General features: G+C 52.2%; 1 protein-coding gene across 3 annotated transcripts in view; it reads left to right on the top strand.

Annotated features, from left to right (window-relative positions):
• Positions 1-12688, top strand: part of ABR (ABR activator of RhoGEF and GTPase) — a 279174-nt gene that overhangs the window by 187669 nt on the left and 78817 nt on the right. For all 3 annotated transcript variants that reach the window (XM_030186114.1, XM_030186115.1, XM_030186116.1), the window contains 4 exons: positions 1788-1956; positions 4267-4389; positions 5784-5859; positions 7389-7493. In XM_030186114.1, the coding sequence (XP_030041974.1) occupies positions 1788-1956; positions 4267-4389; positions 5784-5859; positions 7389-7493 (473 nt within the window). The remainder of the gene's footprint in view (positions 1-1787; positions 1957-4266; positions 4390-5783; positions 5860-7388; positions 7494-12688) is intronic.

Raw genomic sequence — 12688 nt, 5'->3', positions numbered from 1 at the left:
GTGCTGTTCCGAAATAGCGCCCTAAAAATAGCACTGGAACAGCATGGGGAATTAACTCCCCGATGATCAGTTCTTGGGCACAATCCACCCACACTTGTTTGACAGGTCCAGGCTGTCAAAAGCCAGGACCTGACAAACAGGGGATGGAGGTCTGTGGGACTCCTCCAAAGCAAGGCCCTGGTGGCCTAGTGCCCCTGCAAAGCCCCCCCCCCCCCCGACCCCCCATGACACAAGGGCACAGGGCTGGAGATCTGGTGGATCTCCACCCCCCTGACACCTCCAAAAAAATCCCTGGTGGCCCAGTGGGCTACATACCCCACCCTCCATTTGCCTTGGTGGTCTAGTGGCCCCCTCCTCCCCCCGTACCTCCTTGTGTAATGGAGGAGGGAGTAGCACTCCTTCCTTTTCCAGCGTCACCTCCAAAATAGCGGCACCCTGCCCTGTCCAGGGCATCCTGGGATGCACTGTACGGGGCTTCCCATATGGTAGGAGGGGAGGAGGGGCCGCTAGATCACCAGGGTGGGTGGGTGTGGGGTATGTAGCCCACTAGGCCACCAGGGATTTTTTTGGGGAGGGGAAGGTTAGGGGGGCTAGGGATCCACTGGATCTCCAGCACCCTGTGCCCTTGTTTTTAGGGGGTGTCAGGGGGCTGGAGGTATGACAGATCTCCAGCCCCTCTTGTCACTGTCTGGAGACAGGTGTGAGGGCTTAGGGGGCACTAGTTCACCAGGGCCTCAGCCATTGGGGGCCTGGGGGGACACTAGGTCACCAGGGCTTCAGCCATTGGGGGGTCTGGGGGTCCACTTGACCCCCCCCCCCCAGGAATGACGGTTGCTACCCAGGCTGACAGTGACAGCCGGGGCTGCGTAGCATGGACCGGGGGATGGGGAGGGGAGGAAGAACCTTAACCCTAACGCCAGCTATGAGCTGGCATAGGGCTAAAGTGCTGTTCGGCCTGTACGATCAGAGCAAACAGAGTGGAGGAGTGGCCTAGTGGTTAGGGTGGTGGACTTTGGTCCTGGGGAACTGAGTTTGATTCCCACTTCAGGCACAGGCAGCTCCTTGTGACTCTGGGCAAGTCACTTAATCCTCCATTGCCCCAGGTACAAATAAGTACCTGTATATGTAAGCCGCATTGAGCCTGCCATGAGTGGGAAAGCGCGGGGTACAAATGTAACAAAAATAAATAAATAAAATAAATCATACGGGTGGAATACTGGAGAGCGGGTATTCCCTGTGCGCTTGTGCCTGACAACCCTCTGAACCTGGGCACTGTGTAAATGCGGGGTCTTGTCCGGCTCTAGTGGCCCCTAGTGCCTGCATTTACTTTTGATCGTCAGACCCTTAGGAAGGCTGTCTTCTGTGATATTCACATGTAAATTTATACAGGTCTACAAATGTTCTTTTACTCTGACGATCCCCTTCAGGGGTGGAAATGTTATTTTTCCCATAAGTGCCTGATGGTTTTGCTCAGTATAAGCTGAATGTGAAACTGTTTGTGCAATTCCGAGCCTCACCTGGAGAAGTTTCAACAGGTCTACAGAAAGTCTTCCCACCTCTGCTTTGTTTCTAGCAGGGCTTTTTGTATCATAAGGAGTCTTTTCACCATCAGGACTGGCTGAAGGCTTTGAGGGAGGGATACAGACTCTTATCACCTCTAGATTACTAAATCGGACCAATTGTTTTCCCCTCACAGTTTTTAGGTATTCTGAGGGGAGGAGCAGAAACTTCTTGCCGTGTTTTGGATAATGCGCTGACTCTTCTCTTAATCCCTTGTTTTGGCTTAGGAGACACCAGCAGTATGACTGTAAATGGTACATCCCCCTGGCTGACCTGGTTTTCCCCTCCCCAGAGGAGCTGGAGCCCACCCCACAGGTCCACATGGTCCCTGAGCATGAGATTGAGGATGTAAAAAGCAAGATCTCTGCCATTAAAAGTGAGATCCAGAAGGAGAAGGTGAGCCTTCCAAAGACCCAGCTCTGAGGGCTGATTGGCTGCTGCTTATCACTCCTCGTGCTGCTGGTGCTTGTAGCGATAAAATGCACTGGGACGTGCCGGGGTTGGCTTTAGGAGGTGACACAGGGCAATTGCTTTGGACGCTAATGCCACAAGGGGGGCCCAAACCTGCCTACAGCTGAAGAAAGCATAATGTGCAGGCAAGCTTTGGGGCCCCCTTCCCTGTTGTGCTGATGTTGATCAGCCCTGGGAAAGACGCATTCAAGCTTCAGATGACGAGGAAGAGTTCGTATCTGTTCATTGTAGTTATGTTTTTATTCACAGGTGCTTGATTATAATGCCAGTAGGGATGAATGCAGCTAGTGGTTTACAGTTTAAAACCAGTGAAAAGGAAGCAATGAAATACAATCAGCATAAAAAGCAGGGGACAAAGGGATGAAAGATGTGGGGGGAAAAATACAACAATGAGAGGGAGAGAAAGGGCCAGTAAAGGGGGAGAGGGAAAGTTTCAGGATTGTGCTAGCTCATACAAAGAAGTTGAATTATTAGTGCGAGCTTGAAACATCTGAGAAGCAGCACCTTGTGTCCAGGCGTCAGCCTGAGCTACTGATCATTTGCTCATCTTTCATACAGATTCATAATTGGAGCATCTTCTGATTTTAGGTTTTAACTGATCAGAAGTAAAGCCAGATGTTGAATTGGGGGGGAGGAGCCTAAAATGGAGGGGGCAACAAACATTTGCCCCTCCCCCACCCTGTTCTCTGTACCCCCCCCCCCAGCCCCCAAATACCTGAGCTGACAGGGAGTTTTTGCTCTTGCTTGTCCTCTTGAGTGGAATAACTTGCCACCTGTGCTCAGTCATTTAAGAAAACAGTAGCATTACTGTGAGCAGGGTGGGGGCAGGGCAAAATTGTGTTCCCCCCTCCATTTTAGGCTCAGCCTCCCCCCCCCCCCCCCCCAAATTCAACAAGTTATTCATTTAAGAAGCAGCTGAAGGCTGACCTTTAGCATAGTGCGGTTTAGATAATATGATTTTTTTTCTTTATACTTTTCATTGTACTAATTGGGCAGATTAGAAATGTTTAAACAAATTTGATTGAACTGGGACAGGTATCCAGAAATAGTTCTGTAGCATGAAAACACTGATATATTTTGTTTCCTCAAAGAACCACTAATCAACTGGAAAATAAATATCTAAATTTACAAACACCTAAACCAAAGAAGCTTTATGTATATCACATTCACCTGAAAATATAGAAACCATTCTGTCAAAGGTAAACTTGAACCTCTCAGCTTATGCATAGATCAGTAAGAGTTTGGTATATTGGCTATGAGCTCCTTAAGGTCTCCCTTTACCAAATGGAGTTACCACTAGGAAAGAAAGTTTTGTAAAGAAGTGTGATAGAGTCTGTCTGTTTCTGTAGAAGGCCAGCAGAGGGCAGAGCCCCGCCTCCCGCCACCGGCTCTGCCACCCAATCTCGGCTAAGGATCCTAAGGAGTTTAGTCGAGATTGGGTGGCAGAGCTGGTGGCGGGAGGCGGGGATAGTGCTGGGCAGACTTATACGGTCTGTGCCAGAGCCGGTGGTGGGAGGCGGGGCTGGTGGTTGGGAGGCAGGGATAGTGCTGGGCAGACTTACACGGTCTGTGCCCTGAAAAGGACAGGTACAAATCAAGGTAAGGTATACACAAAAAGTAGCACATATGAGTTTATCTTATTGGGCAGACTGGATGGACCATGCAGGTCTTTTTCTGCCGTCATCTACTATGTTACTATATTACTATGTAAGGTCTCCCATTACCAAATGGAGTTACCACTAGGAAAGAAAGTTTTGTAAAGAAGTGTGATAGAGTCTGTCTGTTTCTGTAGAAGGCCAGCAGAGGGCAGAGCCCCGCCTCCCGCCACCGGCTCTGCCACCCAATCTCGGCTAAGGATCCTAAGGAGTTTAGCCGAGATTGGGTGGCAGAGCTGGTGGCGGGAGGCGGGGATAGTGCTGGGCAGACTTATACGGTCTGTGCCAGAGCCGGTGGTGGGAGGCGGGGCTGGTGGTTGGGAGGCAGGGATAGTGCTGGGCAGACTTACACGGTCTGTGCCCTGAAAAGGACAGGTACAAATCAAGGTAAGGTATACACAAAAAGTAGCACATATGAGTTTATCTTATTGGGCAGACTGGATGGACCATGCAGGTCTTTTTCTGCCGTCATCTACTATGTTACTATATTACTATGTAAGGTCTCCCATTACCAAATGGAGTTACCACTAGGAAAGAAAGTTTTGTAAAGAAGTGTGATAGAGTCTGTCTGTTTCTGTAGAAGGCCAGCAGAGGGCAGAGCCGAGCCATTGAGCGGCTGAAGAAGAAGATGTTTGAGCATGAATCTTGGCTACTACTGAACACCCCTACCATCCCTTTCCGAATACACAACAAGAATGAGAAGGTGAGATATAATATTGGAGCCCCAGGACCCTAAGACTATGCCAAAGATACTGTCCAGGGACTCTGCCCATTATGCCGTGGATGCTGCAACCCCCAGGAATCTGTTCAACTGTGCCACCGATATGCTTAGTAGAGACATTGCAAGGGATAGGCAACTGGCCTGAGCACCAGGTGGGAGTGGGGGTGAGAGCATCACGTTATCTTTTTTTTTTTTTTTTTAAATTTGTGAGTCTACAAGCCCAAAACTGCTAAGAGCGACTCTTACTTTCAGTGCCATTATGTTCAGGAACTGCCCTGATGCTCAGCCTCCCTGCTCCCCACCCCAGGGTTCTCTTTTTTTCCAGTGAGGATTCTGGGATCTTTGTTCCCTCTGGTGGCTATTAGTGATATTACTCCTAGGGGTGGGCTGTCATTTGAAACGAATGCCATCTACCAGTGCGCCCTCCTCTTAATGTGTGTGCACACCCTGTTGGGAAAGAGGGCACACAATTAACATTCGACAGAAAAAAAAAATTTCCAAAGGAACACACACAATTTTACTGGGTGCCTATCCCTAATTACTACTTCCTTTTTCACACATGGTGCTGGATATACTATTGTCTTAGATTTAGCTCGCTAGGTATTTCCCTGTTCCTGGAAGGCTTACATCTAAGGGCTTCTTTAACAAAGCTGGACTAGCAATCCCCACATGGCAAATGAGAGGAAGTGTGGCTTTGTCAAAGAAGCCTTTAGTTTGTAGTTGATGGGATTCGAACCAGGATTCCCTTGTTGGCAAGCCCAGTGCTCTAACCGCTAAGCTACAATGGCCAGGTAGCTTATAAAGAATAGTAATTACAGCCAGTCTTATGGAGATGAGATGCTGCTGGGGTGTCCAGCTTTGCAGAAGCCTAAAGAAATAAAGGAATGGATTCCTTTTAGAACTGAGGTAATAATGTGTGAACAGTTCTTGTTGTCGAATGTTACTTTTGGATACTTTGTATTGTTCTGAGTCAATGCACACAGACTTCCCTTCCCTGGATTGTGCTAAACTTCATAAAACATTGCATTACAACGGATACAAATATGCTGTTTATTTTGGCTAGCTCTTTTTTTTTCCCCCTCTTCTGTTAGAATATTCAGTTGAACTACATAGTTCCTCAAGTGACAGCTTGCACCAGATGCACTTTTATCTTATATCCAGCTCCTCCTGAACTGTATTTCATACATCTAACAAATTGGGACTCTTGTCCTTGAAAGCCCATACCTCAGTGAATAGCTTAGTTTGTAAATATGCCACCATCCTCTTGTCTATATATATATATTTTTGCTTTTAATGAGTAATCCTCACAGGGATGGCGATAGACGTGCTGCAATTTTGTCAGCTTCATGCTTGATTGCTGTTTCTCCTTTTTGTAGAGTTACCTGTTCCTGCTCTCATCAGATTATGAGAGATCAGAATGGAGAGAAGCTATCCAAAAACTTCAGAAAAAGGGTGAGGACTGCATGAGAACACCCACCTCAGTATGTCTGAGCAGATTTCAGGGTCTCCCACCTGCACGCAGGTATTTGTGTGCACGTGGTCACCTATTGGATCAGCTCACTGCCCTGGGAATGACCCCAAATCCTAATGGAGACTTCAGTAAGGAGCTTCGTTTATGTACACACAATCACACATGTTTGTTCAGAAATGCAAAGAATCCTTCTGCTTATAAAATAAAATGTAATTTCTAGTGCACAGAGAGGTAAATGGCAGGAATCCACTTCTCTGTAGAAATGAAGGCAGTGTTCAAATTTGCCCTGGTAACTAGTAGGCTGAGATTCAGAAGATACAGGCACCTAGATCTGTCAAAACAAACATTTTCCCGTGATACCAGGGGTGTAGCCAGACCGGCAGGAGGGGGGTCCAGAGCCTGAGGTGAGGGGGGCACATTTTAGCTCCTCCCCGCCATTGCCACTGACACCACCCGCCAGTCATTGTCGACCCCTCCCGCTGCCAACCCGCTGTCGCCTACCTTTGCTGGCGGGTGACCCCAACCCCCCGCCAGCCGAGGGCCTCCTCGCAAAAGGCTTCCTTTTGTTTCTGACGTCCTGCACGTACGGGACCCCAACCCCCCTCCCCCCCCCCCCCCCCCCCACCACCAGCCGAGGTCCTCCTCGCAAAAGGCTTCCTTCTGTTTTTGACATCCTGCACGTGCAGGACGTCATAAACAGAAGGAAACCTTTTGCGAGGAGGACCTCGGCTGGCGGGGGGTTGGGGTCCCCCACCAGCAAAGGTAGGCGACGGCGGGTTGGCAGAAGTAAGAAGACTGTAGCTGTCCTGTGTTTAGGAGCCTTAGTTTTACACTAAACTTTGGTGCCTATTTTCAACCTGACATGTAGGTTCCTAAGTTTGTCTGAAAATGAACAACTTCTTAGAAGCCTAATGTGATATGCATGTTTGAATATTGGGCTCTGAGCAGTTACTTGGATGAAATTCCCAGGCTGGAACTTGCCCTCTCCTCAGCAGCTAAAAGTTTGCTTGTCGTGCCATTAAGGAAAGGAGTGGAGACAGGATAAATGCAGGGAGTATGTATCTTTTAAAGAACATACAACCACCTACGGTCTCTGCCGCCCTGAAGTTTCAGAGGGAAATTACACAGGGAGTCTTAACTTGTAGATTCCTATAGGGTTTGAAAACTGGTCCCTAATAAGTTTATGGAACTCAGATATTTTGTCATATGAAAGTGGCATCTTTTTAATTGAAAGATCCATGGAATGGGATTATTGGCAAAGCCATCACATGGGGTGGGAAAGAAGAACAACTGCCTAGGGCACCAAGCTGGAAGGGGTGCTATACTGCCGTTTGAGTCAGTCTGTGACCCCAAAAAGGGAAGAATGAAAGCAGACTTTGCCCAGGGCCTTTTTTTTGTCCAGTTAAGTCAGCTGCAGTTCTATTTGCTGCCCACTAGAGGGAGATGGATAGCAGCCTATGGTTCCTAACTGATAAGAGGTTAACTGTGCACCTTTCTCTTTTCTCCTTAGATCTTCAGGCCTTTGTGCTTAGTTCAGTAGAGCTGCAAGTGCTCACAGGGTCCTGCTTCAAACTGAGGACTGTGCACAACATTCCTGTCACCAGCAATAAGGACGGTAAGTTATGCTGCAGTGAGCAAGGACCATTCTGCCCCACCCCTGGAATCTGTAATGTTAAAACCTAGAAGTCTGTATTAAAACTAGACCTGCTCTTGCATCCTTGAAGAGCCATCTAACTTGGTGGAAATTGATAGCTAAAGGTGAAATGTAATAATTCTTATGCATGGTCTTAGCAGGGCAGAAAGTGTCCACTGGATAAAATCAGGGCTGGCCCTGCTACTAGCCAGACTAGGCACCTGCCTAGTGCAGAAGACTTCTGGGGCAGTAGCATGGTTCCAGCATACCCAGCAAGACAGTATCAGAGAGAAGAGTGCTTAAATCCACAGTCGGCAGCAGTGCAACAGAGGTCCTTTTGAGCCCCTCATTCCTGCTGTGTTGTGCCCCCTCTGTCAGAAAGTTTGTGTCAAAGAGGGCGGGACTCAGCAGGTGAAAAGTGCACATGGAGCTCAAAGGCCTGCCAGTGTGGTCATTTGTAGTTTGCAACAGTAGCCTTAAGTGAAGGACAGAGGTAGCAGTCACTAAAGAAGAGGGGGAGATGATGGACACCTTGGAGAGGAATAGGGAAGCAAAGGGGAAATTGAGAACACCTTGGGGGAGGGGGTAAAGAAGTGAAGGGGAGATGAAGGACAACTTGGGGCATGGGGAGGGAAGTGAAGGAGAGATGTTGTACACCGTTGAGGAAATAGATAAGGGTCTTTTGCCACAGAGGGAGGGAACAGCTGAAGGTTTGCCTAGGTGTCAGGTACCCTTGGCCTGGCCCTGGATAAAGTCCCTCTTCGTGTCTCAACTGGGAATGATATGAGCATTAGGGTCAGTACTGAACATAAGAATAGCCATACTGGGGCAGATCAATGGTCCATCTGGCCCAGTATCCTGTTTCCAACAGTGACCAATCCAGATAACAAGTACCTGAGAGTTCTCCGAGGACAAGCAGGCTGCTTGTTCTCACGACTGGGTGACGTCCGCGGCAGCCCCCACCAACCGGAAAAAAGCTTCGCGGGACGGTCGGCACGCAGGGCACGCCCACCGCGCATGCGCGGCCGTCTTCCCGCCCGTGCGCGACCGCTCCCGCCAGTTCCTTTTTTTCCGCGCCTGGAGAGAGTCGTGCCTGTGCCGCTCTCTCTTCTTCAGCGGAAAACCGTCGCGTTTACGCAAACTTCTTTTATTTCTTCTTTTGTTTAGTTGCCGCGCGCTCCTCGTTTCTTTTCAAAAAAAAAAAAAAAAAAAAAAGGAGCACGCGCTCCCATTTTCCCTCGCTTCCAGCGGGGACGTTGCGTTGCAGCCTAGTGGCCGCACAATCGTTTCTTTTTCGAGGTGTGATTTCTGCCACCATCGACGACTTTAATTTCGCCGACGCGATTTTTCCGTCGATGTCCTCGAAGGTCCCGAGTGGATTTAAGAAGTGTGGTCGGTGCGGCCGGCCCATCTCGCAGACCGACACCCACGCTTGGTGCCTCCAGTGCCTCGGGCCGGAGCACAATTTCAAGTCGTGTCCCCTGTGTCTCGGTCTCCGGAAACGGACTCAGGTTGCGAGGCAAGTTCAACGGGACCGTATTTTTGGAACTTGCGCCGGCCCCTCGACGTCGACCTCGACGGCATCGGTATCGACGCCCGGCCCTTCGGTACCGGTATCGATGCCCGAGACATCGGCACCGATGGCATCGACCCCAGGAGAACAGGTCCCGTCGGCCCGCCGGTCCGCCGGTGAGGGTAGAGGTGAGAGGCCGCGTGGGCAGTCGGCCCCGGTCACTCCCTCAGCCCATGGCCCACGGGACCGAACCCTGTCTGACCCGGTCCCTCGAGACCGAGGGGGATCGTCATCCTCCTCCTCCATGCCTCCCGGCACCGGTGACGGGCATCGGAAGAAGGATAAGAAGCGCCGTCACCGGTCGCCCTCGATGCATATCGGAGAGGAGTCGACGCCGAAGCGTCTCCATCGAGAGGAGAGATCCCCGTCGGTGATAGAGGTGCCGACGCAACAGGGTCCCGGCACCTCGGTGTCGTCTCCTGGCTCCCATCAGATTCTGGCACCGACACCCCTACCGGCCCCACCGCCTTTCCCGGCAGCGGGCCTGGACGAGTGCCTCAGAGCCATCCTTCCGGGGATCCTGGAAGGGCTGATGCGCCAGGCTGTGCCGCCGATGACTGTGGCGCCGGCGAGCTCTAGCCTGGCGCCGGGGCAGTCGACACCGCCGCTGCTTGCGGTGCCGGTCTCGACCGCCACGCAGGTGGAGTCCCCGTCGACGTCGATGGAGGGAGCTCCGTCCCCGCCGACGCGGGAGCCCATCGCTCGACGACACCGAGACCTTGGTGCCTCGACGTCGAGCCGGGCCCGGTTCAGGACTCAGCTACATGAGCTTATGTCCGATACCGAGGATGAGGACTCGTGGGGGGAAGAGGAGGACCCTAGATATTTCTCCTCAGAGGAGTCTACGGGCCTTCCCTCGGACCCCACGCCTTCACCGGAGAGGAAGCTCTCGCCTCCTGAGAGTCTCTCCTTTGCCTCCTTTGTGCGGGATATGTCTATCAGCATTCCCTTTCCCGTGGTCTCTGTGGAAGAGCCGAGGGCCGAGATGCTCGAGGTCCTCGACTATCCATCACCACCTAGAGAGTCCTCCACGGTACCGCTGCACAATGTCCTCAAGGAGACACTGCTTCGGAACTGGGTGCGACCATTAACTAACCCCACCATTCCCAAGAAAGCAGAGTCCCAGTACAGGATCCACTCTGACCCAGAGTTAATGCGGCCCCAATTGCCCCATGACTCGGCGGTCGTGGATTCTGCTCTCAAGAGGGCACGGAGTTCGAGGGATACCGCCTCGGCGCCCCCGGGGCGGGAGTCTCGCACTCTGGACTCGTTTGGGAGGAAGGCCTACCAATCCTCCATGCTCGTGACCCGCATCCAATCATACCTGCTCTATATGAGCATTCACATGCGGACCTATGTGCAACAACTGGCGGACCTGGTCGAGAAGCTCCCGCCGGAGCAGTCCAGGCCTTATCAGGAGGTGGTCAGGCAGCTGAAGGCGTGCAGAAAGTTCCTGTCCAGGGGTATCTATGACACCTGTGACGTGGCCTCTCGTGCTGCGGCCCAAGGTATAGTGATGCGCAGGCTCTCATGGCTGCGTGCCTCTGACCTGGACAACCGCACCCAGCAGAGACTGGCCGACGTCCCTTGCCGGGGGGATAACATTTTTGGCGAGAAGGTCGAGCAGATGGTGGACCAACTGCATCAGCGGGAAACCGCTCTCGACAAGCTCTCCCACCGGGCGCCTTCAGCATCCACCTCCACAGGTGGACGTTTTTCCCGGGCCCGGCAGGCTGCACCCTATTCTTTTGCGAAGCGTAGGTACAACCAGCCGGCCCGAAGGCCTCATCAGGCACAGGGACAGCCCCAGCGCGCTCGTTCTCGTCAACAGCGTGCGCCTAAGCAGCCCCCTGTGCCTCCACAGCAAAAGCCGGGGACGGGCTTTTGACTGGATCCACGGGAACATAGCCGCCCTACAAGTGTCCGTACCGGACGATCTGCCGGTCGGAGGGAGGTTAAAATTTTTTCACCAAAGGTGGCCTCTCATAACCTCCGACCAGTGGGTTCTCCAAATAGTGCGGTGCGGACACGCCCTGAATTTGGCCTCCCTGCCTCCAAATTGTCCTCCGGGAGCTCAGTCTTTCAGCTCCCATCACAAGCAGGTACTTGCAGAGGAACTCTCCGCCCTTCTCAGCGCCAATGCGGTCGAGCCCGTACCACCCGGGCAGGAAGGGCAGGGATTCTATTCCAGGTACTTCCTTGTGGAAAAGAAAACAGGGGGGATGCGTCCCATCCTAGACCTGAGAGGCCTGAACAAATTCCTGGTCAAAGAAAAGTTCAGGATGCTTTCCTTGGGCACCCTTCTGCCAATGATTCAGAAAAACGATTGGCTATGTTCCCTGGATTTAAAGGACGCATACACTCACATCCCGATACTGCCAGCTCACAGACAGTATCTCAGATTCCGCCTGGGCGCACGGCACTTTCAGTATTGTGTGCTGCCCTTTGGGCTCGCCTCTGCCCCACGAGTGTTTACAAAGTGCCTCGTGGTGGTGGCGGCGTATCTACGCAAGCTGGGAGTGCACGTGTTCCCATATCTCGACGATTGGCTGGTCAAGAGCACCTCGGAGGCAGGAGCCCTCCGGTCCATGCAGTGCACTATTCAACTTCTGGAGCTGCTGGGGTTTGTGATAAATTACCCAAAGTCCCATCTCCAGCCTACTCAGTCTCTGGAATTCATAGGAGCGCTGCTGAATACCCAGACGGCTCAGGCCTACCTTCCCGAAGCGAGGGCTACCAATCTCTTGGCCCTGGCTTCGCAGACCAGAGCGTCTCAGCAGATCACAGCTCGGCAGATGTTGAGACTTCTGGGTCATATGGCCTCCACAGTTCATGTGACTCCCATGGCTCGTCTTCACATGAGATCTGCTCAATGGACCCTAGCTTCCCAGTGGTTTCAAGCCACCGGGAATCTAGAAGATGTCATCCGCCTCTCCACCAGTTGCCGCACTTCGCTGCTCTGGTGGACCATCCGGACCAATTTGACCCTGGGACGTCCATTCCAAATTCCGCAGCCCACGAAAGTGCTGACGACGGATGCATCTCGCCTGGGGTGGGGAGCCCATGTCGATGGGCTTCACACCCAGGGTCTGTGGTCCCTCCAGGAAAAGGATCTGCAGATCAACCTCCTGGAGCTCCGAGCGATCTGGAACGCACTGAAGGCTTTCAGAGATCGGCTGTCCTGCCAAATTATCCAAATTCGGACAGACAATCAGGTTGCAATGTATTACGTCAACAAGCAGGGGGGCACCGGATCTCGCCCCCTGTGTCAGGAGGCCGTCGGGATGTGGCGTTGGGCGTGTCACTTCGGCATGCTCCTCCAAGCCACGTACCTGGCAGGCGTAAACAACAGTCTGGCCGACAGACTGAGCAGAGTATTGCAACTGCACGAGTGGTCTCTCCATGCCTGAGCGGTACGCAAGATCTTCCGAGCGTGGGGCACCCCCTCGGTGGACCTTTTCGCCTCTCAGACCAACCACAAGCTGCCTCTGTTCTGTTCCAGACTTCAGGCACACGGCAGGCTAGCGTCGGACGCCTTTCTCCTTCATTGGGGGACCGGCCTCCTGTATGCTTATCCTCCCATACCTTTGGTGGGGAAGACCTT

This window comes from Microcaecilia unicolor, chromosome 13 (assembly GCF_901765095.1).
Source record: "Microcaecilia unicolor chromosome 13, aMicUni1.1, whole genome shotgun sequence".
Taxonomy (NCBI): domain Eukaryota; kingdom Metazoa; phylum Chordata; class Amphibia; order Gymnophiona; family Siphonopidae; genus Microcaecilia; species Microcaecilia unicolor.
Note: the sequence above shows the minus strand (reverse complement) of the source record. Positions and strands in the feature narration are given on the sequence as shown.